Genomic DNA, 25,968 nt, shown 5'->3' with positions numbered 1-25,968 from the left:
GGAAGGGTGAAAAGACGCGGAGAGTCGCGACGGTGGGCGCGACGCGTCGATATGAGATTCAGGGCAGGTCTTTTCGCTCCCGCGCGTTTGTGATCACGTGTTGACCAGCAAGGTCACCTCGAAGCCAAGCGGCCTGACCAACAGAGTCTCTGGTTCCTCCTCCCTCCTTGCGCATCGCCTTGTCCGGCTTGACACTGGATGCTCTGCTCAAAGTCTCTTCCGACTCTTAGAGCACACAGTGTCACCGCTTTCGCCGGACGGTGTTACTCTACAACCTCGATTCCGGCCGCAGGTCCTTCGTCTGCTGCACGAGACAGCCAACATGACGAAGATGAACTGAAGAGGAGGAGAAGGACGGAGTGGAAACGGAAACAAAATGTCTGTCACTGTTCTCGCTCTCATCAATGTCATTGGCTGACTTACGCTCTGCCAAACGTAGGGCCAGTCCTTCCTAGACCACACCATCGTTCACATCCGCGCAGGGAATGGTGGAAATGGCTGTGTTGCCTTTCATCGCGAACTTTACAAGCCATACGGCCCCCCTTCTGGTGGCAACGGCGGACGGGGTAGCGACGTCTACATCATCCCAACCCCTCATCTCACCAGCCTTTCTTCCGTATTAACCCGTGTACGGGGCCCTCATGGCGGCAATGGGCAAGGCACCTGGCAAAACGGGAGAAACGGGGCTCCGGTCATCATCAGAGTCCCTCTGGGTACCATCGTTCGCGAATTGCCACGCGACGACCCTCGACGACAGCCGGACGAATTCGAGGCGGAGGCCGCAGAGATCCTGGCGTACCCGGAGGAGGAGCGGAAGAACCGGATGCGCGACCGTCGGTGGGTTCATTACCCTGCCTTCGCCGATGACAACACGCAACGCGACGACTTCAAGCAGGCGGAGCGGGCGATGTTCATACAAGAGCGAGAAAAGCGGCTGGTACGGAGACTCCAGATGAAGAATTCAGTCTTCTTGGACTTGGACAAGCCGGAGGAGACCGCCGAAGCAGAGGACCCCAACGCGCCTCTTGGACATCGGAGAACAGAGCCATTGGGTCACCTCGTCGCTCGTGGGGGTGTGGGTGGGCTGGGCAACCCAGCCTTCCTCTCTCCGACGATGCGGTCACCGAAGTGGGCAACAAGAGGTTCCCCGGGGGAACGCATCTCCCTCGCTCTGGAGCTCAAGCTCCTTGCGGACATCGGGTTGGTTGGGTTCCCCAACGCTGGGAAAAGCACATTACTGCGGGCAATCACGGGCGGACGCGCGCGGACGGAAGTTGCTGGGTACGCCTTCACCACCCTCAACCCCGTCGTGGGCATCGTACGGGTTTTAGACGACGGGGGCTTCACGGGCGAGACGGAGGGCGCGGTCTACGACGAGACGCGCCTTGAGGAGGCCCGCGACCGGGAGCTCATGGAGTCGGGCGCGCTGGCGGATGCGCTCACGCGTAACCAACAGCGCGCTCTCGATCGCGACCAATCCCTCCAAGATGACATGGAGGTCTTCCGGTTCACCGTCGCGGACAACCCGGGTCTCATCGAGGACGCATCGGTGAACGTTGGACTAGGGCACTCGTTCCTCCGCTCCATCGAACGCTCTCATGCGCTGGCGTATGTGGTCGACCTTGCCGGAGAGGCCCCGTGGGACGAGCTGCGCATACTCCGCGAGGAGCTCGAGCGGTACAAGCCTGGGATGAGCGCCATGGCGCGCCTCGTCGTTGCAAACAAGGCCGACCTCCTGGGAGGAAGCGGCGCCGCGCCTGAAGACGTCGACGCAGCACGGGAGAAGCTTCGTCGTCTCCAGGCATTCGTTGCGGAGGAGATGCGCGTCCCGGTCAAGGACGAGACTGGAGAGGCCGTTGCAGAGCAGACGTTGGACGTCGTGCCGGTGTCGGCCAAGTTCAGTCTGAACTTGAAAAAGGTGGTGACACTCATGCGAGCCTACGTCGAGGAGGCACGAGAGCGAGAGGCGAAGGACAAGAGCTGAGTGTCCCACTACGCTTACTGCTTTAGTAGTCCATTGCTTTAATGTTTAGTTTATCTTCACATATTGACTCCATACCGCTCATGCTCGTCGAGCGGGCAACTTCATGGGAAAAGCAAGCAGATTCGCGCGTGTCGGCATAGTGTAGTGCATATTGACGGTTGAGCACCTGCCACGAGCGAATGGTGGATGCACTGTGTTGGTAGATCATATCGCGAGAAAATAGAGCAAAGAGTACATACTTGGGATCCTACGACGGAGGAAAAAGCGTTGTGCGATATTTGCAAGAGGCTCGGGTTATAGACGGATAAATATGGATAAGCCCCGTTTGAAGATGGATAAGCAGGAAGTTTACACTGCGGGCAGGTGCCCCATTACCCACGACGCGACAGCCTTGTCACAGCGTTGTTAGAGGTTTCCTTTGTCTTCACCGGCGCATAACTATTGCATGACGTGACAGTTAAACTTTTGTTTGCCTTTCGCATCGCTGCCCCACCTCCGGATAGTTTGCCTTGCACATGACTATCCCCTGACTATCCCCTTGACTGCTGCCCCACGTGACAGGTAGACTATCACTAGACTGCCGCTTCGCTATCCTTCAACTACCGCCCACCCCGCCTGCGGACTGCCGTTTAACTATACCTCGACTGCCAGGTCAACCTGCGGGTCGTTTTGGGTTGACCCGCACCCGTACTACTATAGTACCCGCGAAAAGGCGTGAACGGTTTAGGCGCTTGCAGTTGCGGGTCAGTCACGTGTGACGAGCCACCGTCTGCGCACACGATTGAACATTAATTGGCTCGCAGACGCTCCTCCTCTACTCCCACTCTCCCTCGACATACTACACCCCCGTGTCCCACCGCGCCCCCTCTATCGCCTCCTCCTCCTCCTTCCAGGTCCCCTTGTCACCCACGACGGCTCCACCACCCACCACGAGTCACGACCCCGGTTCCTCCCTCACGCTTGTGTCCCTAGGCCTTGATCCGCCTCTTCCATTAGGACCCCCCCTAGTTCCTCTACATCGACCCCACCCCCTCGCCTTCGCCGACGCTCACCCTCGCCGTGCTCCTCACCATGCTGCACGCACACTTGCACACACTGATCGCCGCGGACGACACCTACAACGTCGCGCTGAGCCACTCCGGAGTCCGTGCGCGTGTGCCCAGCTTTGATTGGTACGTCTTCATCCCCAGGTCCTGCTTTTGTGTGCGTCCCGCGCTGGGGCGTCGGAGCTACTGCAGCCCCATTATTACCACCTTGTAGTAGTCTACTACCAATACATTTTCATCGCTAATCATAAACTTCGTACATATATCATACAACTAGTACTGGTCCGTGGTCCGGACAGTTCTGTCCGCACCTCCTGATAAGCCGTTGTGACATATACAACCGGTGTTCCATCAGGATCTATGATCATCTGTTTGGGGATAGTCAAGGTGTAGCGAAGCGGCAGTCTAGTGATAGTCTACCTGTCACGTGGGGCAGCAGTCGAGGGGATAGTCAGGGGATAGTCATGTGCAAGGCAAACTATCCGGAGGTGGGGCAGCGATGCGAAAGGCAAACAAAAGTTTAACTGTCACGTCATGCAATAGTTATGCGCCGGTGAAGACAAAGGAAACCTCTAACAACGCTGTGACAAGGCTGTCGCGTCGTGGGTAATGGGGCACCTGCCCGCAGTGTTATGTATGTATCGGGAAGACGCGCGCCTTGTCGGTGCAACACACTGTACCTGTTCGCAACGCTCGCACGAGTTTCCTCTCACTCCTCTTCATCCTCTTCACCTTCTCTCTTGCCGTCTTGCCTTTCAGCCTGTTGCGCTTGCCCCGAAATTAAAGCTCCGCAAGACACTAGCAAAGCGAAACTGCATCTCATAACCAGCCGCCAACACGCATCCTCTCGCGTTCCGACTCAGAAGACTATTGACGTACTCGGAACCCAGAGTGAACAAGCAAGTCACGCACTCCCCGATATCCCATATCGTTTTCTGTCCAACCTCTTTCAGTGTCTGCTTGTTGAGAGCTGGTGGTTTCTTAACTATACTGTGTGCTGAGACCACCCTCGACTCAAGATGAGCAAAGTGGTATTCGGTACGTCCTACCCGTCTTCGCCTTGGTGTCGTAGGCCTGATTATCGATTTTTAGTCGGAAATGTGCCATACAACATGGCGGAAGTGAGTTCCATGCTGTCGAGTTACTTTCAGACTTACCTAACGGATGGGTTCACCGCGGTAGGAGCAATTGATTGACGTCTTCAAGAGTGTTGGTCAAGTTGTAGGACTCAGGTGAGAAGAAATATCATTCTGTCATAAGAAGTGCCAACCAGGTACCTCCTGCAGACTTGTATTTGACCGTGACACTGGCAAGCCGAAAGGGTACGGCTTCTGTGAGTTCGCAGGTACGTCCCAGTTGGCCTATGGACGCGCCCCGTCCCTCATCATTATTCGCTCCTCCCCCGCGCATCGTTAAGACCACGAAACTGCATCCTCTGCAGTGCGCAATCTCAACGGCTATGAGGTCGGCGGTCGCCCCCTTCGAATCGACCTTGCGGACTCGGACCCATTCCTAGAGGGCAAGACAACAGTGCACGGCGAGATTGTGGACGGCGGTGAGACTCGTGCGCAGTGGCGCGAGCGACATGAGCGTGAGCGGAGGGACCGCGAGAGAGACCACGACCGGTACAGTCGTAGCAACGACCCGAACGCATTCCTCGCGAACCTGCCCAAAGGCGTCCCTCTACCCCCCGGATCCAACGCTTCGGACGCGATCAGTCATGTGCTGGCGACGACAGACCCGAGCCGGATTTTGGAGGTCCTGGCGCAGATGAAGGTGAGTCGTGTTGTAGTGGACATGTTGCGCGTGGCCTGAGTAACGGCATGCAGGCTTTCGTTATCACCCACCCAGAGCAGGCAAGGGCCCTCCTCGCCTCGCAACCCCAGCTCGGATATGCGCTCTTCCAGGCGCTGCTCCTCCACAAAATCGTCGACCCAGCAATTCTAAATGTTTGTCCCTTCCATTCTTGTACCTCCCATCCCGGCTCATCAGTTCCTTAGCGCATGCTCGCTGCTACTGGGGCCGTCGTCCCTCCGCCCGCCCCCCTCAAGCCCCCACTCCAGCCCCGTACGCTCCGCCACCCAACATGTACGGCATCCCTCCCCCTGTGCCCGCACAGCACCAGATGCCCCCGCCCAACATGTACGCGCAGCCGTCCCCACAGATGCCACCTCCGCCCACCGGCCCTGCGGGCTACTACCGGCCCCCGCCGTCGCTGGTTCCACCTGTACCGGTGCACGCGCAACAACTCCCACAGCAGCCTCCGCCGAACATGTATGCTCAACCACCCCCGCCAGTGCCCGCTGCTCCCGCCGCTGCTCCCGACCTTGGTCAACAACAGAGGGTACGTAGTCGACACTCTCTCAAGCCGTTCGATGCTGATGGCTTATACGCATACAGGATATGCTCATGCAGGTGCTCAGCTTGACCCCCGAACAGCTCAACGGGCTCCCACCTAAAGAGCGCGACCAGATCATGCAACTAGTGCGTCATTCGCCTCGCAGGTGTCGCTACTAGGCGTTGACATCAATGACCCTTTCCAGCGGCGACAATTTGGTGTGCAAGCGTGATTGTACGGGCTCACAGAAGCTGTGTGAGCCTGATCAGCGTGATTCACGTATCGTATGGATGGGGCAAAGGGAAATCTCTTGCTCTGCCTGCTATGATGATAATTTGCTTGCCCTCAAGCTCCTGTCAAGAATGCGCAATATGTGGAAGACCTCTGACCTCCGAAGCGTCGAAGCCATCCTGTTGTGAACATTCGATTTGTGCCATCTATGTCTATGTCAATAGTCGATTATGCGTATCCTGTTCACGGCCTTCCGGGCTGTTTCGCCATGTACACATGTTTTCGCTCTTTTATGTATGCTTTTTGTCTCCAGACTGGATTGTGCTAGTCATGTAATGGAGTGCAGACCGGGACCGGGACTGGTATCATGATTACCTCAATAACAAAGATGTGTCGACGACTGCAAACCGGATTCTATCGTGAACCAATACTCCGTAGGGGGTTACTTAAGCTTCGATTGGTTTCAAGCTTCGTCCAACGAAGTCTACGTACTGGTTCAGTTTCACTCGAGGGTCATGCCCTAAACGATACATACGAGTGGCCTACAGAACGCGAAAGCTATGATATGACACACAGAGAGAACAGGTCGGCCTTAGAGTCCGTCTACGCTAAGATTGCAGAGATATCCGGCCCATGCCATCGCTGAGCGCGTCCATATATCGTCACCAAACGTTGTGGATGGACAGCCTTGATTCTATGCGAGCTTGTTAGTGATGTAAGAAAGTACAAAACCGACGTGGGTATAGAACAGTCCGAGTATATGCCCCAACGAGATCGCCTGCAAAGTGCACGAAACAGCACCAACGCCAGGTCGTCATTGGACCCAGCGCATTCTCGCATGCATCTCCGCCGCCTCCGCCTTCTTGGTGCGGTCCTGCTCCTTCTCCGAGTACTCCACCCATGCGTACCACGCGCCGCCCGCGAGCGCGAGTGAGATCCCGAGCGCGTTCACGCCCGAGACCCGCACGTCGAACACGGCCGTCGCGAGGAGCACGGTGAGCACCTGCTTGACGTTCGCCGCGACGGCCATGCTCAGTGCGCCCACGCGCCCGTTCGCGGTGAAGCTGACGACGTTGAGCCCCAGCGCTAGCGCGCCGTTGCCCGCGAGGACGAGTAGGGCGTGGGTGAACCATGCAGCGCCGTGGGTGATCGCGAGGGCGCGGATGCGCGCGAGCTCGCCGGAGAGGTAGGCGCAGGCGAGGCACTGGACGAGGGCGAGCGGAGACATGCGCGAGAGGAGGTCGAGCGGGTGTAGTTTTGGGAGGGAAGCCCGGGAGAAGGAGGTTTGGAGGATGTTGGTGAAGATCGCTTTGAGGGCGGCGAGGAGCGTGCCGAGAAGAGTGAGGAGGAAGCCGGTGGTGGTGGCGGAGTAGTCGCCGTAGGTACTTCAACAGGACGTGAGCGATGAAGAAGTGTAAAGGAGAAATGCGACGTACGCGAGAGCCACACCCAACATGACCGGGATTAGAGTGATCAATTTGGAGCCATTAAATGGGGTGCCTCGTATGCATGTGGATAGCAAGATGGTGAAGACTGGTGTGGCGGCGCGCACGACTTGATGGAACTACGAACGAATGAGGGCCCGTACACGGGCTCGTGGGCGCATACAACTCACCGGAATAGTCACCATGTGCAGGGAAATGTTGCTCACAGCGATATTGACCGAGAAGAGAACACTGAATGCTACAAGCACCGCGTGGGCCTTCACATCCAGGCGAGCGGGGGTGTACAACCTTCGTCGCTTGAAGATAGCCCCGCCAATAGCCCCAAAAAGCGCATGGATGGCAGTGAGCGTGTAGGGAAATGGGAAGCGTACAAGTACACCCTTGTTGTACAACGTTAGCCCTAGGTTGAAGGCGAAGTACGCCGCAAGCCAGAACAGCTGAGGGTTGGCTATGCGTCGTCTTGTCGCCGTCTTCTTTCCCCGGCGCGTAGCCAGTGGTCGCTTGATTGTGGCCGGAGCTTGAGGAGCAACGAAAGGAAGAGAAGGGGAGGCGACGCCGGATTCAGGAAGTAGGGGTGAAGGTAGGACGAACGCTGGAGTATTTGCGATGTCGCGCGGGAAGACTGAACGATGTCGTGGGCTGTGTTGCGCAGATGCGAAACGATTCCAGCTGAGGTCGCCCGCGTCTGACGGGTCAACTCTTTGCGTTTGCATACCTGGAACAAAGAAGCCGAAGCCATCTGTGATCTTATGCGCTGGCATGCTCAGTTGATGAGATATCGCAAAGCCAGGAACACGAGTGGGGAGGTCGAAGTATGCGCCATGGTTTGAAAGCTCCGAAGGTCGCTCGAGGGCTCGCGGAGACCGCATTTGCTCATCAAGGCGGAGAACGCAGCGATGGGGTGATGGTGGTCGTAGTGGGAGTCCCAGAAGTGCAAGAGCAAGACAAGTTTGAACTTCCTCGGAGGGCCGCCTTGTCCACGCGATCTAATCTAATCGGCATATTTTAAACTCCGTTTAGCCGCCGCATCGGAATCCCGAGTCGCGCGTCTTGCCTCTGTCCCGCCACTCCTCCATCGCTTGTTCTCTGACCGCTGCACCCGCTGCGTGTTCTCTGTTTCTCATCGCACACGATATGGAATCACCTCCACCTTGCGGCCCAACTCTCCCCTTTGCGTCTTCACCCACTATCAACGGAAAGAAGCGTGTCCTGTCGGACTCGGAGGACCTTGAGGAGCCAGAGGTCAAACGTACGCGTCCTGACGAGGCAGACGACGACAAGGTGAAGCAGAGAGATTCTAGGGACAAGAAGAGGCGTCGCAAGAAGAAGCATAGGGTTTCCGTTGTTCAGTCTCGCGATGTCTCTGAAGTGGCCACATCCCCGCGTATTTCGAAGATCGTCACAGGAGACCGCCCACGTCTCCTCTCCCCGAGCTGCAAGCAACAGGCAGCTCCTTGCAAGTGCTTTCCACGAATTCATGCGCAGAAGAGATCCGTCAGCCGTCAGCAGGTCCATCGACGGCGTCCTCAGAAACCCTTACTTCTGGAGGCGACAGGACGGCATCTCCTCAGGCTGAACCCTCAGTGCGTCGACAGTATATTAACGCATCTGGTGCTCTAATTCTTTCCAGACACCATTAAAGCTTTACAAGGGAAAGACGAAGGCCATATCTGACGACGGTACCAAGGATGGGAGTCAGAAACATACTGTGCTGCAGCAGACCCTCGAGCAAAAGTCGAAGGTGCGTACCCGTCTTACCGGATCGTGTATACGTGTTTACCCCCGCCCTCTCAGCTTCTCCAACGCCATGAGAATATTGTCACCTCATTCCAACAATCGCTGTCCTGTCAAATCTGCTTGGATCTCATGCACCGGCCGTTCGCGCTCTCTCCATGCGGCCATTCTGCTTGTCAGTCTTGTCTAGTGAATTGGTTTACAGCTCCTCCCCCGGACTTTCATCCAGACGAACTGCCCCCTGTCTGGCTACGCAAGAAGACATGCCCTCACTGTCGAACTGTCATCACGGAAGCACCGATCGAAGTATGGGCAGTCAAGGACATGGTTGCCACTCTGGTCAAGAGCGGCCTGGTTACCCTTCCTGCGGACTCCGAAGAAAGGGCTGCAGGCGAAGTGGATCCCGACCCATGGAAGACAATCTTCCAGTCCCATCGCCACGAACGTGCAAACGACTACCGCGACCTGGTCGGCATTCGCGACGATGAGGACGGCGGCATCTACCGCTGTGTGGACTGCTACCACGAGATCGAAGACGGGGTATGCACGCACTGCGCCCGCGACTACGCGGCGCCCGGTCAAGTCCCAGAGGTGTTCGGAGACGACTATTACGACGACGACGACGACGACGACCTGGACGACGGTGACGAGGTCGACGAGTTTGTTGACGGCGTTCTCTACGACGGCCCTGTGCTCAACATCGATGCTGGAATCTTTGACCTCTTCGGCCACATGTTCGGTCCCGACCCGTACCCCGCTCCACGTGCATTCGCTCGCGATGACCAGATCGATCTCACCGAAGACTCGGACACCGGGGAGCACAACGATTCGGCGGACGAAGGATATGAGGACAGCTTCATCGACGACGGGGAGATCGAGGAGCGCCGGCGTGACCGCGAGCGTCGGGATATCATCAATATCGACGAAGAAGAGGACGAAGGGGAAGGCGAACACCAACACGACGAAGATCAGTCCGATGTCGAGTTTGTGGGCTTCGGAGGACGGCGGCCGAGGCGTCTTGCTCGTGGTCCTGTCGTTCTCTCGGACGAAGATGAGGACGAGGCTCTGTCTGACGAGCTTAGTAAAGGCGAAGTTGACGAAGTCGACGAAGATTACGTGTAAGTGCTTTGCTGTGCCAGTCTCGTCGTCCGCTGACGGTCGGTCCTGCATTGAGTAGGGTCTCGCTGCGGAAGTAGCGGCGCGCGAACGGTGAGTCGCTTCCGCGGTTCACTAGTTATCGTGGCTCACCGGTTTCTTTGTCAGGGAGATGTACGGAGACGATGGATCCCTGCCTGCGCGCGATTCTCGCTACTCTCCGTATGATGATGACTCCGAAGACGAATACGCGTACTGAATCCTATTTTGTATCTATGCTAGGCCGCGTTTTGCGTTTACCTTACCCTTGTCTTGAATGCTCTGTGCGGCATGTAGCATACATTCTCTAGTCTAAGAAATGTTACGCAGTTATAGCGAGCACGATATGAGCACCTCCCAGGAGGCATTGGCGAGATCTGGGCCACTGGCGTCTGAGGCTGTTCCTCTCCTTGTCCTCTGCTCCCATCACACACCACTGCTCTTCGCCTTCTCACCGCTCCATCATGTCCGCCCCCGACGTCGCGAAAGCGAGAACGAAGAACAAGGACAAAGACAAGGAGAAGAAAGCGAAGGGATCCGGCGGCGGCCAGAAATCGCAGACGGAGCGCCTCAAGACCGTCGTCCGCAGGCTGCCGCCGAACCTGCCCGAGGACATCTTCTGGCAGAGCGTCGCGCAGTGGGTATCGGAGGAGACGGTGACGTGGAAGACGTACTGTCCGGGCAAGTTCAAGACGCGGTGCGTGTTCCGAAAGAGCTGTGATTGCGGAGACTGACTTGGGGCGCGTCGCGGGGGCAGACTGAATAAGGAGAACATCCGTCGAGGGCGTACATCGCTTTCAAGGAGGAGATGACGTTGGCGACATTCAGCAAGGAGTACGATGGACATATTTTCAGGGATAAGGCTGGTGCGCCTCTCGTTCTATCGCGGCGAGTATCCCACAAGCCAATGCTCGAACACAGGAAACGAGTCGGTAGCGGTCGTGGAATTCGCGCCGTTTCAGAAGGTACCAAATGAGAAGAAGAAGGCGGACAGTAGGGCGGGACTATTGAGAAAGGTGAGCACATCCGGCTCGGCCTCTCAAAGTCACGTCTGACTGTCTGGCTAGACGAGGATTTCATATCCTTTTTGGAGTCTCTCAAAGAGGCTGCGTCCAAACCGTTCGACATGGACACCTTGGACACTTTGAGTACGTATCGTGCTAACTTCTCTCTGCTTATCCCCCTCATCGCCCCGCGTAGTCGCCTCGACTCAGCCTGCGCCCGCGCCCACGACCACCCCGCTTCTCGAGGCCCTCAAAGCCGAGAAATCCGCACAACGGGACAAGGACGCTATCCAGCGAAACCACGCGCATTACAAGGACTCTGGCGGTCTCGGAAAGAAGGACGACAAGAAGAAGGCTGCCAAGGACAAGGCCGCCACAGCCGAGGTCGCTGCGGGCAAAAAGCCTGGCAAGAAGGCACCCGCGGGGAAGGCGCAGGCGCATGTCCAGCCACAGGCAGGGTCAAGCAAGGACGCGGGCGCAGGAAAGGGCGCGGAGGGGAAGGGAAAGCAGCCCACCGCGATTGCGAAGCCTCCAAAGCCCCCGAAGGAGAAGAAGGGTCCGCCACCCTCGGCCACGGCCACCGCTGCACCATCCTCGTCTTCGGCTTCTGCTCCCACAGCAAACGCTGCTGGGCCGTCTTCCCCGGCGACAGCAGAGGCGGCGGCTGCAACACCTGCTGCTCCCCGTCGATCGCGTCCGGTGCTTGGTATTGCGTCGCGCCAGTTCGAGGCCGCTCTCAGTGGCGCAGGAGTCGAACGCAAATCTCGCCGAGAGAAAGACAAGGAGAAGGAGAAGAGCAAGGAAGCGGGAGAAGCTGGCGCGGAGGCGGTTCCCACTCCCAAGGTGAAGGAGGAGATGCCCGCTAAGGAGAAGGAAAAACGCGAACGACCGTCGAGGCAGCAACCTACAATACTGTCGCGCGAGGTGCAAGGAGGGCTAGCACCCCCGAAGATCCTAGCGAGAGCTGCCCCAGCAGGCGACGCTGCTACGACGACGGCCGAAGTTGCAGGGGACGGTGTAACTGCTTCCAACGCTGGCGGAGAAGGTGGCCGTGGTCGAGGTCGGGGACGAGGAAGAGGGCGTGGACGTGGGAGGGGCGCAGGCGGCGGTTGAGGATTTGTTTGGTGCGTTCGTCCCTCTGGATCAACGCGAAACCCCTCCTTCGACAAAATAAACCCAGGATGGTGGGATGGCCTTCATGTTGTGTGTCGTGCATCGAGCGGAGTTGTATAATTGTCAACGAGGTCGAAAGGGAATGAAAGCATGGCTACTACGTTCTTGTCACATCGATCGCGGTTCGAGAATCATCTGCACCCGAGCTCAACCCGAGCTGGCCATCCCGAGCCTCAGACGCTGGCTTGTCCCTCTCATCCACCGTCTCTACCATCCTCTCGCTGTTTTCATCCCTGCAGACGGCTTTAGACTTCTCTGCCTGGCAAGTATCGAGTACTCACCCTCGTCCTTCCCATCTTTTCCAGTCCCTCTTGCCGATTCGGTTGCCCCAAATTTACCAATTCGCCTTCATGATCTCCCAATACTCTTCACCGGCCGGGACTGTACAAAATCGACAGCATTCAAGCCGGCTTTTTCGTCGCGAAAATTCCATTGCTCATCTGGAGAACGATGACGATTCCGACAGCGCGCATATAGTCACACTGTTACCTTCCTCCAACCCGGTCTCTTCACCTCCAACGTCTTCTCCGGCTCCTTCCACCCCTGCAGCAGACGTTTCTCCAGAACCCTTAGAACACGTTGCCGGCACTGTTAATTCTCGAACTCTCGCTAGGAATCACGTCTCCACCAACCAGCCTTTTCACTCGGATGATCAAGCCTCTTTCGCGCAAAGGTTAGATGCGCTTCTACTGCTATGCCAGGTCGATCAAGTGTCTGCTGGAAGAGCCGATCGGCGCCCACTTTCTCAACCTCTGACTATCGAATCGAGCCCTGTCACTGAAGATCATGGACGGCATGCCAACTTGCGCGTTCAATATCGTACCTCACAAGTCATCAAACGAAAACTCGACGACGACAACACCGCGGCCAAGAGACGGAAACTCTCTCTGAGCTCGAACCATCGACATCGAGTGTCTACATTACAGCCCGCTTCAACATTATCAGGTGCTTTCAAACTACACGCTGCTCTACGCCCGGCAAGCCTGAGACGCGCGGACTCCCTGAAATCTGGCGTTTCTTCTTTAGATGTCGAGGATGTCCTGAAGGAGGTGAGTTCGAGCTCCATCCAAATTGAAACGCCTCTTCATATCAATGCACAGGTCATCCAAAGCATCGATATCAAGTCCGGCTCCGCCAAGCTTCATCTAGACGTCACGAAGGCCCTTTGTCCCCACGACTCGTACGCACCCACCGTCCCAACTACGCCTACATCCGTCGGCACGGCACCTACTATTCTCAAATCAGCTCCCGCGCGTTCCTGTCCTCTCGCCAATCTCCCTATCGTAGCCCCACCTCCTTCGAGATGATTCCTCGTGCTCCGCTCTCTGCCGACGAAGCTTCTGAGCAAAGGATCGCCCGGCTCCTGTACAAGGAACGAGAGCAACGAATCGCAGACGGCTTGTACTCGGTGTCAAAGGCGCCAAAGAAGCGAGAGTACGAAGAAGAGAGGTTCTGGATGGACAGCGACGAAGACGAAATGCACGATGGGGATGAGGAGGTGTCCGCTTCTCAGTCAGTATCTTCTGCTGCCGACGTCCGTCGTGCGTCCATATGGCAAGACGAGATCGACCTTCATCTCGAAGAAACGCTCGTTCAAGACGTCATGACCTGGTTTCTAGAGGTGTGTTCTGCTTTCGCGTTTCGCTCCCCGCCGTTGGCTAACTATATGCGCCTAGGTCATGCCTCCAGAAGACGACGAAAGTCGGACGACCTATTCTCCCGGAGACCTCTACGACCTCCTGTGTACTTCCGAGGACACTCGCTTCCATGCAGGCCACCTGTTCTTGCGGTACATGCAGTCCTCGGGACTAGCTGGGCAAGCCTCTTTCGCCGGCGAGGAGGAAGAGTGTGACGAGGATGATGAACCGGAAGCTCTCGTGTGGGAGGTCGCGCTTGCCTGCCTCGCGATCAGCATCAAGGTTTGTGGCACTCATGGTCGCCTCTAAACGCCACGCTAACTGTGCGCCTCGTCCAGTTCCATCGCGACGTCCTTTTCCCTCTCGAGATCATCTTCGCCGAAGAGTTCCTCCAGCTCGCGCACCGCGGCACCGACTTCGACGCGTTCGAACACGCGCAGCGCAGCGTCTTGGACGCCCTCCATCACTGCGTGGGGAGCGCGACTCCCGCTGCGTTCATGGAAGAGCTCTGGTCCGCACTCCCGACGCTTCGCCGGCTCATGGGCTTCGATGACGGGTGGAGAAAGGTCCAGCACGAGGCGTGGATCGTCATCGCGGGAGCCCTGTTCGGTACGTGGACTGCTGCGTCGAGCTGGATGCTGAGCTGATGCGCGTCGTCGCAGACCCCGAAATGTTGCGCTTCCCCCTTTCGCTCGTCACTGCCGCGGCCGTCATGGAGGGCGTCGTGAAGACGTTGTGCGAGCGGTTCAAGGATAGAGGTGTCGATGGTCGAGGAAGACGCGTCGACGACCGGGATGCGAAGTGGATAAGGAAGGCCGCGGTGAAGCAGTCTCGGGGCGTGCGGTGGGACGTCCGTGACGTACTCCACATCAATGAGGTATTTTTGTTGCGTTCGAGGTCAGATGACGTTAAGATACTCATGCACGCTGTGTTCAGGACGAACTTTTGACCTGTCAAAAGTGGCTAGGGATACCTGAGATGTGAACGAGCGGAAGCTGGACTACATAGCATCGGTAACGCGAATTTGGGACGAAGGCCGTGATTTGAAGGCAACGTTCGCTTGAGCTTTCGAAGACGCTTTAAACTACATCGAAATGTCATACACCCTCATCAGATCCAACCCTCTGCTTCCTCCACAACCAGATCGCGGACGAAGTAAAACCGGACATCCCCTTCTTTATCGTCATGAATCATGAGCCTCGTGCCATCGTCCGTGAACGTCACCGAGTATCCAGACATGTCTTCAAGCGCCGGGATGCGGTACAGGCGGCCGTCCTGGAACCTCCAAAACCACCAAACGTCGGACGCGCGCTTGCCACCGACTGAGACAACGATGCCCTGTGAGCGCGAGAAGGCGTCACCGACGAAGATACGGAGCGGAATCCGGGTACGAAGGGGATCGTATACTCGCACCCCGGTTGTGGTGTCCACGATGGAGTAGGTGTGCGAGGTGGAATAGAAAGAGTCTTTGCATTCGTACGCATGGCAGAGCGCGCGAGCTCCATCGGAGGAAAGGGCGACCGTTTCACCGAAGTCGGCAAGGATTCGCCGTGCAGCGGTTGGCTGCTCGTTCGCGCTGGGGAGGGGCTCGAGCCAGAGGTACTCGTCGGCCGTGCATGCGAGAATGTCGGTCTCGCCACTCCGGACGCCGCGGCGCAAGACGGCGCAACTGATGACGAGATCGCCGTCGTGAGCGACGTAGAGACCGAGGGAGTCGTAGTGAAGATGGCAGTCCCCTGTGGTCAAGTCCCACGTGACGATGCGGTCGTGGAAGTTGGTGGACTTGGACTGGTCGAAGGGCGTCAGGAAATATGAAGTGTGGGATAGGACATGGCGACCGTCCGGAGAGATGGAGAGCGATTCCATATCGCGTTCACGCCTACTCGCCCGGCCCTCCGCGCCGGGGATCTTCGGCGGAAGAGAGGGAGCGTGAAGGGCACGGGTGTGTGACAGAGTTGCCGCATCCCAGAGATGGACGTCCCCGGAGTCCATCAGGACGGCGATCTGGGCACTGTCCGGAGTCCACGCGACCTTGAGGATGCTTCCGAAGTGCCCAGTGCTGATTTCCCCCTGCTCATGAGATGATCCTCGAGCTTGATCGCTAGTGCGTGATAGGCTATACACGTTGACGTGCTCGTCGTACTGGCGGCAGTGCATGAGCTGACTTCCGGAAGGAGCGAAGGCAAGTAAAGGCGCCGCTGGGTAATCGGTCATATCGTCCCAGAACCACTGTTCCAGTACGAGTGCGGGCTTCTCGTCGTGACATATGTCCCAGATGATCACTGATCGAAGGCATCGGGGGACTTCGGGATACATTGCATCGGTTGAGACCGAAACGCTCGCCGCCCATCGGCTGTCTTCAGAGATAGCTGCGGTGTCAACGCCAACCAAATGTCCAACCCGCTCGTCACCTCGTCGCGCTAAGAAGGAAAAACAAATTTCATCAACTAGCAAATAGAGGGGAATCGTAAAAACCGAGCTTACCTGAATGAGCGAACGAAACTCGCAGCAGGCCTCGTTTATGAAGAGACGAGAACACCTGCGTCAGCGTCGCTGTCCACATATCCTTGTGGTTTTGTTTCAAGCGCTCCACTATGCAGGTGATGCCTTTCGTCTGCAGAGTGGCGTGGGTTTGTACCAGCTGTGTGAAGTTGAGGATGACAGCGACTTGATCTTGACGAGGTCTCTGCACGTTGAGCCAAGGTAGTACTTCATTGTCGAAGACGACATCCAGAGACTGCAGCGATCGCGGGAGTCCGACTTTGATATAGTCATCCAGTCGAAGAAGGGAGGGACCACGAAACGCCCTGATGTAACTCTCAGTCACTCGTACGGCGAGACGCACGAGGCACGAAAATTCCATCAGATGCAAGTCTGCGGAGGGGGCCGTAACCCGTGAGCGATGAGGCTCCACCACGATAGGGAGTTTCAGTCATCAATACCTTCGGCACCAAATGAGGGACATCCAAGTGTCAAATCCACAAGACTCGATGCGTGGGATGTTAAAAAGGTGTTGAAGTGAGGTGAAGGGTCTTCGAATTCCATCTGCGGGACCGCAGAGTACAATGTGCGGTGAAACTTATTGTCACTGCACGTGGGTTCGCATATCAACGTACCTTTACTGTCTGCAGAGGGCTGTGTACTTGATTCCGCGCGGAGTGGAGAAATGAATCTGCCACGTTGCTCCTGAACGTCACGTCGGACAAGCTGAGTTGCCTTAGGGAAGGAAACGCGCCGAGCAGCCTGTACACTGGCAACACTGTGGGAAGGGTCTGCAGGCTGTGTCCTTCGAGGACTACTCTTGTCACCGAGGAGTACTGTCGAAAGCTTGCTATGACACGAGGCGGAAAGCAAAGGAACCATCTAAACTCCCAAGATACAAGGTGAGTGCCGAGATATGGCAGGAGTATGATTGGCGCCGCGTGGGGGAAGTCGTTCGTGTTTGGATCCAAGCTCAAGCCTCTGAGCTCCAGTCGAACAACCTGCACGAGCCGAGGAAGTCCAGAGGTACCATCAAAAGCTGCACGAATCAATGTGAGCTGCTTTAGATGGAAGATAGTGATTTTGCGCCAGAGGTGGAGACGGATCCTGGGGAGCCACGCGCTGCAAACGCGCGCGCAGACTCGGAGAGTCTGGCCATCGCCTTGGCCATCCAATTCATCGAGTATTTGTTCCATGAGTTCCAGGGGTATGTGAGAGGGTTTTCGCATATTTCTGATGGACAGCGATGCGGTGGCAAGCAAGTTGCGAGGCTTCAAGGGAGGACACAAGAAGATGGACGACTAACCAGCGATTCGGCGCCTGCGGCCTATTCTCAGGGAGAGATGGCGGAGCTGGCATCGCTACTACATTCTTCACACTCCGACTTGGTTCCCTTAAGTCTATTTCCAGACCCCGATGATAATCAATATTGAGCATTGAGAGCCGACCGAGAAGACGTCTATTGAACATTTGTGAGGAAGAACGGCCTTCCACAGCGTTTGGAGACACCACGGCCACTTGTGGACCAGAAGGCGGTGGTGTGCGACCGCCTAACTTTGTAGTGCCAGTGTTCAAACGTTCATACACGCTCCACGTGTTACACGAACCCTGCACACATGCACACCGACCATATCCTGTTACAAAACACCACACATATGTTTCATCTAGCGCTCTTTCCCGCCTCGTGCCCGCGACCAACACGGACGAGCCGAGACTCACTCGGAGCGCGTTGCGCCTTCCTCCGCCTCCGCCGGAACATCCACGTTGTCGTCGTCTTCCCCGACCGCATCCTCGTCGCCGAGCGCCATGGGCTCGGTCGAGGCCTCTGGGTCTTCCGGGGTGGCCTCGCCCTGAACCTCAGCATCGCCCTCCTTCTTCTTCCCCGCCGCTTGACGCGCGGCAGCCGTGATGTCCTCACCGAAGACCCTGAGGCTCAGCGCACTAGAAGAATGCCCGGAAGCAAGGCCACGGTGGAAACAAGCGCACAGAGACGAATGGCATACTGAGCGAGAGATGCGCGAACATGCGAGAGGCGGGACGTACCTTTTGGCGCGCTTATCGAGCATGAGCGTGACTGAGACGTTCGACTTCCAGATGGGCAAAACAAGCTCGTGCGCGAGGCTGTAGATCGGGATGTTTAGTGGCACGCACAGGCGAGATTCGGGAGGCCACTCACGTCGCACCGCTCTCCAGGCGTCCGGGTTGGAACCGGACAACGTAGCTGCCATTGCCTGTGGAGGACGGTCAGCACGTCCGCACATGCCCGAGAACGGCACACGCGCACCCTTAGCCTCCACCGCAGACCGGAAGGGCTCGGCAAAGCCCGTCGTGAGCGGGTAGTAGCTCTCCATCATGACCTTCATCGCGGCGAAGTCGGCGGTCATCTGCGCCTTCTGCCCGACGAACGGAAGCACGACGGGCAGGCCCTCCGCGAGCACGCGGAAGTGCGTGTCCGCGGCGGCCGCGCGCTTCGCCTCCGTGCCTTCCTGCTTGCCGAACACCTTCGTGCCCGCGGTCATGAGCCGGATGCGCGCAAAGTCGTTGTGCTCGATGACAGACTTGACGACCGCGTTGACCATGTACAGCGAGCGCACGGTGTCGCCCGCCGGGTTTCGCACGAGCATGTTCCCCGCCGGGAAGCTCGGAGCGAGGTCGAAGTTGTCGCTGAGGGCGCACGTGAGTGAGGGGCCGGCCAGAGGAAGAGGAGGACGCACATGCACGCTTGGACGATCGGGTCGTTGGGCGCGATGAACGTGTACGGGTTCTCCTTGAAGTGCGCGCCCGCGCCCTCCGCGGTCTTGCCCTTCTTGAAGCGGATCTTCTGGTCCTTCTCCTTGCCTTTGTCCATCACAGCCGCGGCCGCTTCCCCTTCGGGCGCGTCGACTTCCATCTCCGCTGTGGGCGTGGCGTCGGGGTCGTCCATCGCCTCTTCCAGGAGCTCTTCCTCGGCGTCTTCAGTCGGCTCCTGCGCGTTACCGGAGTCAAGCTTCGGTTTCTTGATCTCCTCTCGGTCGAGGCCCTCCACCGCGTCTGCCGTGCGCTTCGCGTCCCTGTCCACGGCAGAGGCTGTTAGAATGCCTAACGCGCGCGCGCGACCGGGGCCTCGACTCACGAGTGCTCCTTCGCGGGTCCCTCAGTGGCCGTGGACTGAGCGCGCCGCGCCGGCGGCGTCTTCTGCAGAACGGCAATGAAGAACCCGCCGGTGTCCTGCAGATGCGGGTATATCCGGAAACTGGGCCGAGACCGCGTCAGCGCGACCCGTGCCTCACACGGGACAGGTGGCAAAGGGGGGACGCACCACCGCTCCAGGCTGAGCGTCCGCGCCTCTTCCGGGCTCGGGGGCCAGTGCGACTCGAGCATCTTGCTCGCCGCACGCGCCTTGTCGTCGAGGCTGGCGTCGTACTCGGCGAACGTCGCGAAGTCCATGCTGATCTCGCGCGAGGTGGTCGGGCGCCAGGAGGTGAGCCCTGGGCGGAACACGAGCCCGGGCAGGTGCCCCGACATGTCCACCAGTTCGAAGCCTGCGATGAGGCCCAGACCGCGGTCGGGCGCGTGATGTGCGAGCAAGCGACCGACGCGAAATCGCGCACGACCGGAAGGAGCAAGAAACAGGGTCAGCGCGAGGACATGCGGCGCACGGATGAGGTAAAGGGCGAGCTAAGCGAGCCGGCGGTAGGCGGGCGGGCGGACGTACCGGGGATGGACTTGAGCGCGGCGGCGACGACGGCCTCGTTCTCGACCGGGTTGAGCGAGCAGGTCGAGTAGACTAGGCGGCCGCCTTTCTTCAGCATGCGCATCGCGCGCTGCAGGATCCGGAGCTGCAGACTGTCGGACCGAAGCAGTCGGGACGTCGCGTTGGGGGTGTACGGAAGATTCGACCGGACGTCCGAAGGCGAGGTGAGGTGACGATGACGACGACAAGCACATGAGCACAGTGCAGCGGCCAGCAATATCACGTCTAGGGAACGCACCTGTGCAACCCGTTGCCGTCCATCGGGCTCCAGTGTTTCCAGATACCTGGGTTCTTCCTCATCGTGCCGTCGCCCGAGCACGGCACATCACACAGGATGCGGTCGAACATGAGTTGGTACTGCCGCTTGCTCTGCACACGCTTTTTCGTACCCTCCGCAAACGTCGTTTGCTCTGACGGGATCTTGATCGCGGGGAAGATGGACGCGTCGAGATTGGTGACCATCAGCGAAGGGCTCGGTAAGCGCGCGGACTGGTGAATGAGGAGGTGCGTGCGCTTGTAGTCCGAGTCGTTGGCGATCAGCAGGCCACTGGGCAAGGAGGAGGAGGTGGCGGTGTCGTTGGCGTGCAGGGCCTCGAGGAGCTGCGCAGTCTGAAGAACCGGTCCGAGACGTTCAGAAAATTGCGGGGAAAGGTGGGGAATTACGTACCTTGGATCCTGGAGCGGCGCACATGTCAATGACCTGCATTTACTGGTAAGCGAATTCGGAGCGACAGCCGTTAAATGGGAGACTAGAAGACAGCATCGAAGCAGGTGGTCACTGTTGCGGTACGAGCATGCATGAGGAACCGTAGATACTACGTTGACTGGCTCCCAGGCGAAAACATACACAGGGGACATACGCATCGAAGGCATAGGCCATGAGCGCTCCTTCCGAGCCGCCTGTACCACACAAAACACCTGCACAGTACTCGCTTTTCGCGAGGTGGATGCAACCTAGTATGACGGCCACAAAGTTGAGTTTGGACACTCAGGTTTCTTGAGTGTCCGAACTCAGCACGTAGACCACCTTGACAAGCGCCGACCGGTTCCACTTACTCGGTGATGAGGTTCGACTTCAAGGAAAAGAGGTGGGAGCATGCTAACTGCTTCTTGTCGCGAAATGTTACCCTGCGTCCTATGAGCAATGTTCTACTCCCTTTGAGCACTAAATGACTCACGACTTCCGTCTCGAACACCAAGAACGAGTGGAACTTTTTAAACTCGGGAGACTTCCTCACGACTTTTTTAGCGACGTTGAACTGCCATGCTAGACCATCCGGATACCTGCAGACGTGGACATTACCCGCGTACATGATATATGTAAGCAATCGGGGTGGACTGGCGTATGTGACGTGTGGACGAACCATGGAAGCTGCTGCGGTGGCGACACTGCCTCCCCTTCGAACGCAATGCCCGCCAGGTGTGGAACATGGACGTCTTTAATCGTTTCATTCAGCAATTTCGCAGCCCTTACGGAGTCCATAATGTAGGGTGTTAGTGTTGCTCTCCATACCCAAGACGGAACAGCTCACTGTCGACTCCCTGCGACGCGAAAAGTGGTCGGCAAGGGGTTGCGCATAGTCTCGAACATAGCATCATACTCGTCTTCAGGTAGGATGGCTTGAGCCTTGTAGTACTTCTCGAGGCGTTCATTCCGCATATTTTCGCGCTCTATCACATCGGTGCGAGCCCACTCGGCATTGCCCCGTCCTCCATTGCCGCCTTTGCTTTTGGCACCGCCTCGTCCTTTCTACACAATTAATGAGTGCCTCGCCGGTTGAGTACACAGAAAAAGCCTCACCTTCCTTCCCATGGCGTGCAGAGGATAGCGCCGCTACCACCTGAAGTCAATAAGACCGACACTAGCACGCACGCGGAGGAGGTGGCCGGAAGGAGCTGCGCGCCTAATAAGCGGAAAGATGGCTCGTTATCTTATCGGATGATTATAAAACACAGTCTCTCAGGGTCTCGTGATGCCGTCGACTGGCCTCGCAGCCTGGAATTTGAAAGCTACTTTCGCATATACCTACTCTGTATTCTCTCCACTTCATCCCGTCTTCAATCTCCTCTCTGACTCTGTACATCCCGCCCCACGACGCCAAAGAAGAACAGCTGTGTGCCTTGACCCTTGGCGGTGTTTTCCCGGAACGCGTCGACCGCGTGGCGATCCTCAGCACGCCCTGAGACATCTTCTCCAGTCGCGTTCTTTCCAGCCACAATCCCGACTATGAGCCGTTATGGGGACGAAGTTTGTGGACAAACGTACGTGTTTCATCGGCGTCTTGGGTGTACCCAGATATCCTGGTGCCATCCCACGTGCAGAGCTTCTTTGTTTGTCAAGTCTTCACCTCGTGGCGGATGTTTTGGCGGCGTTCCAGCGCGGCCCAGGCAAGTTCGTTTGTTCCATCAGCCACGCGCGATAGTCCGTCTGTGATCGGGAGGCGAAGGAAGGTCAATGCGTGAGCAGTGCAGGCTCACAAGCGGTCGTCTCTTCACGGCGATGGCGATCCAGACCAGTCCTAATCCCTATCGCGCCCACAGGTTTCCTGCGGCTTGTGATCGTACGCGGCAGCCCAACTCTCGCACAATACCCGGCAACTTAGCCTTCTTCGCGGTGTGTCAATTGACTGTTGAAGCCACTCCAGGTCAGCCCTGCGCTATCTGCATGGTCGTCACCACCACGCTGACCATGGGGATCGTCGCAGTCGCCGATAGCGGAGAGTTCGCTCGCCAGCCCCTCATGACTGCCGCCGTGGTCGCTCCACCGGATTTGTTTGTGCCACACCAGATCGCTGCGGACCGGCCGATGAAACCCAACACCCCCGGCACACAGCCGGGCGGGCGGAAATGGGTCACAGGAGGCGTGTGATAGTTGATGGAGCATACCGCCCGGGATGTCTTCCTCGCACCGGGCACGAGGCGACACCGTCGTCTTCCACCCGGCAGCGCAACAAGCAACACGAGGCGTACACGCCTCGCGCCTTCCTTTCTCCAGTGGCGCCCAGTGGCCTGGCTCCTCCTCCGAGCCGCTGCTCGTATAAATCAACCTCTGAGGGCGGCTGCAGAGTCCGCCCTCCCCCGCTCGTCCAATCCGCCTCTTTCCTACCTCCCTCCTCCTCTCCTTCTCTTCCCATTGTGCCGCACATACTTGCCCCTTACTCCTCACGACCTCGACGAACACCCACCCTCGACACCTTTACATAATGTCTCAACCATCCAGCTCGCCCTCTTCGTCCTCCGAAACTTCGTCCCCGACTCCGTCCATCTGTTCCCTCGTCGGCGACGAACGCCAGACCATCCTCTCTTACCTCCCTGTCGAAGCCAAGCTCATCGCCGTCGGACCGGCGCGCGTTTACCACGCCCCTTCGGTACCTCCCAAGAGTCTTGGTCCTTCACTGGTCTTCGCGGGCAGCTCGTCTTCGGACGTGATCGCACAGATCCTCATCGGCTCCCAGGCGAGCCGTTTGAGCCAAAATACTGGTTCAGGCTCGTAGATGTGGACGGAGGAAAAGGAATTGTGTGGTTCCACGAGATCCCATCCGACCTCGACTACCAGACGGACAAGCCGTTCTTCCACACCTTCTCTGGTGTTGTGAGTCTCATTTTCATCTCGACCTCTCATTTCCTCTTATCTCATGGAATTTGCACAGTCGCGCATGTTTGGCTTCCGCTTCGACGAAGACTTCGATGCGGACAAGTTCCGCACTCGTATCACCAGCCGCATCACGCTCGCTGGTGCGTGCACTCGCGCTCTTGGACAATCCGCAGACGCTGACGTTCGTTCATTTTCCTTCTCCTGCGCGTCGCCCTCCTGGACTCCCGCTTCCACAGCCCCGCGTGCGCAGAGCACAGACGGCCGACCGGCAGCGAAGCCCCTCCCCGCTTCGCCGCCTGCTGCAGCGTCTGCGCCCCTCCCGCGCCCTCTCCCCGAGCCGCCCGCGCGCGACCTCTCGCCAGCTGCCATCGCCCAGCCCCAGCCCCCCTCGCCGCGCTTCAACCACCCTGCGCTCCAGCAAGTCCAGCCCGCACCTGTGCACGAGCGAAAGCCCTCGCGCGGACGCAAACTCTCTGCAAGCATGATCTCCGCGCCCTCCCCCGGATCATTCGTGCACGTCGCGCACGTCGGGCTCGACGCCCCGCTCAACTCGGTCCCGATCCCCTCCGACCGCTCTCCGCGCTCTTCCCCCTCGTCCTCTGCTTCGTCCTCCGCCGTGTCCACACCGTCGTCCTCTCCACCAAGCACGAGCCCTTCGGCGCGCCGCGCGCGCCGCTCGCCGTCACCCAGCCCGCGCAAGGCTGCGCTCGACCTGGACGCAGATGACGGCTGGACTCTGATCTACAAAGAGCTGGAAGGCTTCGGCCCCGACATCCTCGACCTCCTCCGCGGGCGCGACATCAACTTCGTTGAGGGCTTCCTCGCCGGCGCCAAGGCGAGCTTGATGCAGGAGCTCCACAAGACCCCCGAGCCTGCGCCCGCACCCGCACCCGCGCCCGCACCTACGCGGCACCACGCCTACCACTCGCACCCGCTGCAGCACCACTCCGCGCCCGCGTCGACGACCGTGCCTGTCCCGCCCGCGTCGCTCTCGGCGCCCACAGCGCCGCTCGTCACGGGCCCGTACGGCCCGTACCCGACGCCGGTCCCGGTCGTCATCCCGAACCTGAGCATGATGGGCGGGGCCGGGGGCGCGCGGAGCGGGGTGAAGCGCACGCCGTCGGGTGAGTCGGTCACTTACGGTGCGCGCGCGTGGGACGGCGGCGCTGACGACTGGCGATGGCGCTCAGATGCCGGCTTCGTCCCGCGCGGGTGCGTGCCTGTGCAGCGGAAGCGGATCCCAGTGTATTATTGACTGTCGCGGCGAGCGACGAACAAAGGGCCGCGCTCGGCCGTCTTTTTCTTTTTCTTTTCTCTCTCTTGTATCGTCGTTGTCCTCTTCTTCTATCTCTGGTCTTCACAGTCCACTTATCATGCACGCGCGTCTCGACTTCTCTCGGTGCATAACTTATCTCCTCCCCGTTCTCTCCCACTTACGATATCGGCTCACGTTCATGTTCACGTCCATCGTCCCCGTCCGGCTCCCTCCCACGTTATCGATTAAGGCTGTATCATATGTCTTCCACTTTGTTCTCGCGCTGTACTTGTACGCATTCGATATGCTATCGTCCCAGCACCTACTATCCTACTATTACGATGACGCACCGCGCTCCGCACCCGTACTACATGTACCGCGGCGCCTGGGCAACGCACGCGAAAGTAAATAGGTGGCGGGCGAGCCGTCCGGCGACCGGAGTCGAAGGAACCCCCACTCAGCAAGCTGCGCGGCGCACGAAACGAGCACTACTCCCACCCGCTACCTCAGACTACATAGTACGATACCACCCTGACACCCCCACACTAGATAGACTCATCCCGCCTGTCCCGCGCACCCGTCCTGATCGTCTCGCCCCCACCCGCCCCTTCCCGCACTCTACTCCCGCACCCGCCTAAGTCGACACCCCTCTCACCCCGCTCCCATCCCCTCCCCACACACCCACCACTCTCACCCGCGAGGCCGCGACTACCTCGCTCCAGAGGCCAGAACACACGACTCGGAGTAGGCACTCCCCCGGCGCTCAGAGGCCGCGGCGGAAGTTGACGAACTCGGGCAGGCGGAGCGGAGGTCATGTACGGTACCCTCCGGCACTCACCCCACTCTAGCATCCGCACTCACTGCCCCCTTCGTTACCCACTCACCCCGTTTCGATTGTGCAACGGCTAGATTCCTCTGGCTACTCCGGCCCCCGTGCCAACACGTCATCCGTCCCGTATACGCATTTCCTCTACCGCTAGTTAGACTACTGTACGTAGCGCCTACCATAGGGCTCGGCCCTCCAGGGCGTTAAACAGGAGATAAACAAACAAACAAACAAACTACATGTACCGACGCCCCGTCTCCACGAATCACAAACACCGTGAAACATCTCTCACATCGTCCACCCACACGTAAGACGACGGACTTCCGAGCATTCACCCGCGGGGGCTCTCGGG

At 58.3% G+C, this 25,968-nt stretch overlaps 9 protein-coding genes across 9 annotated transcripts; 6 read left to right on the top strand and 3 right to left on the bottom strand.

Annotated features, from left to right (window-relative positions):
• Positions 1-198: 198 nt before the first annotated feature.
• Positions 199-1,984, top strand: BXZ73DRAFT_90486 (GTP-binding protein Obg/CgtA; the record flags this gene model as incomplete). Its single annotated transcript, XM_048025655.1, has 2 exons — positions 199-378; positions 440-1,984. 2 exons carry the CDS (start codon positions 199-201, stop codon positions 1,982-1,984), a joined length of 1,725 nt encoding a protein of 574 aa, XP_047877019.1.
• Positions 1,985-4,049: 2,065 nt separating this feature from the next.
• Positions 4,050-5,600, top strand: BXZ73DRAFT_102184 (uncharacterized protein; the record flags this gene model as incomplete). The annotated part of the gene is made up of 9 exons (XM_048015140.1): positions 4,050-4,068; positions 4,123-4,151; positions 4,213-4,262; positions 4,317-4,375; positions 4,448-4,806; positions 4,860-4,983; positions 5,031-5,374; positions 5,431-5,514; positions 5,574-5,600. 9 exons carry the CDS (start codon positions 4,050-4,052, stop codon positions 5,598-5,600), a joined length of 1,095 nt encoding a protein of 364 aa, XP_047877018.1.
• An 813-nt stretch (positions 5,601-6,413) lies between these two features.
• BXZ73DRAFT_48150 (TPT-domain-containing protein) lies at positions 6,414-7,757 on the bottom strand (the record flags this gene model as incomplete). Its single annotated transcript, XM_048019998.1, has 3 exons — positions 6,414-6,984; positions 7,036-7,163; positions 7,215-7,757. 3 exons carry the CDS (start codon positions 7,755-7,757, stop codon positions 6,414-6,416), a joined length of 1,242 nt encoding a protein of 413 aa, XP_047877017.1.
• Positions 7,758-8,178: 421 nt separating this feature from the next.
• Positions 8,179-10,132, top strand: BXZ73DRAFT_78186 (uncharacterized protein; the record flags this gene model as incomplete). The annotated part of the gene is made up of 6 exons (XM_048022825.1): positions 8,179-8,293; positions 8,440-8,627; positions 8,675-8,785; positions 8,839-8,953; positions 8,984-9,896; positions 10,042-10,132. The coding sequence occupies 6 exons, from the start codon at positions 8,179-8,181 to the stop codon at positions 10,130-10,132; spliced, it is 1,533 nt and encodes a 510-aa protein (XP_047877016.1).
• A 244-nt stretch (positions 10,133-10,376) lies between these two features.
• Positions 10,377-12,029, top strand: BXZ73DRAFT_90483 (Smg-4/UPF3 family-domain-containing protein; the record flags this gene model as incomplete). Its single annotated transcript, XM_048025654.1, has 5 exons — positions 10,377-10,609; positions 10,696-10,778; positions 10,834-10,928; positions 10,985-11,060; positions 11,113-12,029. The coding sequence occupies 5 exons, from the start codon at positions 10,377-10,379 to the stop codon at positions 12,027-12,029; spliced, it is 1,404 nt and encodes a 467-aa protein (XP_047877015.1).
• Positions 12,030-13,963: 1,934 nt separating this feature from the next.
• BXZ73DRAFT_29930 (uncharacterized protein) lies at positions 13,964-14,477 on the top strand (the record flags this gene model as incomplete). Its single annotated transcript, XM_048017785.1, has 3 exons — positions 13,964-14,008; positions 14,065-14,335; positions 14,389-14,477. Coding segments are annotated over 3 exons (405 nt in total), but the record flags the coding sequence as incomplete, so codon positions are not given.
• A 359-nt stretch (positions 14,478-14,836) lies between these two features.
• Positions 14,837-16,042, bottom strand: BXZ73DRAFT_102180 (uncharacterized protein; the record flags this gene model as incomplete). The annotated part of the gene is made up of 1 exon (XM_048015139.1): positions 14,837-16,042. One exon carries the CDS (start codon positions 16,040-16,042, stop codon positions 14,837-14,839), a length of 1,206 nt encoding a protein of 401 aa, XP_047877013.1.
• A 1,880-nt stretch (positions 16,043-17,922) lies between these two features.
• On the bottom strand, positions 17,923-21,600 carry BXZ73DRAFT_90482 (cytosine-5--methyltransferase; the record flags this gene model as incomplete). Its single annotated transcript, XM_048025653.1, has 14 exons — positions 17,923-18,148; positions 18,251-18,328; positions 18,384-18,438; positions 18,492-18,871; positions 18,922-19,257; positions 19,320-19,439; positions 19,506-19,728; positions 19,902-20,032; positions 20,179-20,549; positions 20,608-20,640; positions 20,997-21,068; positions 21,119-21,224; positions 21,305-21,409; positions 21,473-21,600. The coding sequence occupies 14 exons, from the start codon at positions 21,598-21,600 to the stop codon at positions 17,923-17,925; spliced, it is 2,364 nt and encodes a 787-aa protein (XP_047877012.1).
• Positions 21,601-23,143: 1,543 nt separating this feature from the next.
• On the top strand, positions 23,144-24,790 carry BXZ73DRAFT_102178 (uncharacterized protein; the record flags this gene model as incomplete). Its single annotated transcript, XM_048015138.1, has 5 exons — positions 23,144-23,327; positions 23,396-23,532; positions 23,591-23,675; positions 23,772-24,659; positions 24,726-24,790. The coding sequence occupies 5 exons, from the start codon at positions 23,144-23,146 to the stop codon at positions 24,788-24,790; spliced, it is 1,359 nt and encodes a 452-aa protein (XP_047877011.1).
• Positions 24,791-25,968: the final 1,178 nt, after the last annotated feature.

The sequence above is a fragment of the Epithele typhae genome (genome assembly GCF_022376455.1).
Source record: "Epithele typhae strain CBS 203.58 chromosome Unknown BXZ73scaffold_30, whole genome shotgun sequence".
In the NCBI taxonomy this organism is placed as follows: domain Eukaryota; kingdom Fungi; phylum Basidiomycota; class Agaricomycetes; order Polyporales; family Epitheliaceae; genus Epithele; species Epithele typhae.
Note: the sequence above shows the minus strand (reverse complement) of the source record. Positions and strands in the feature narration are given on the sequence as shown.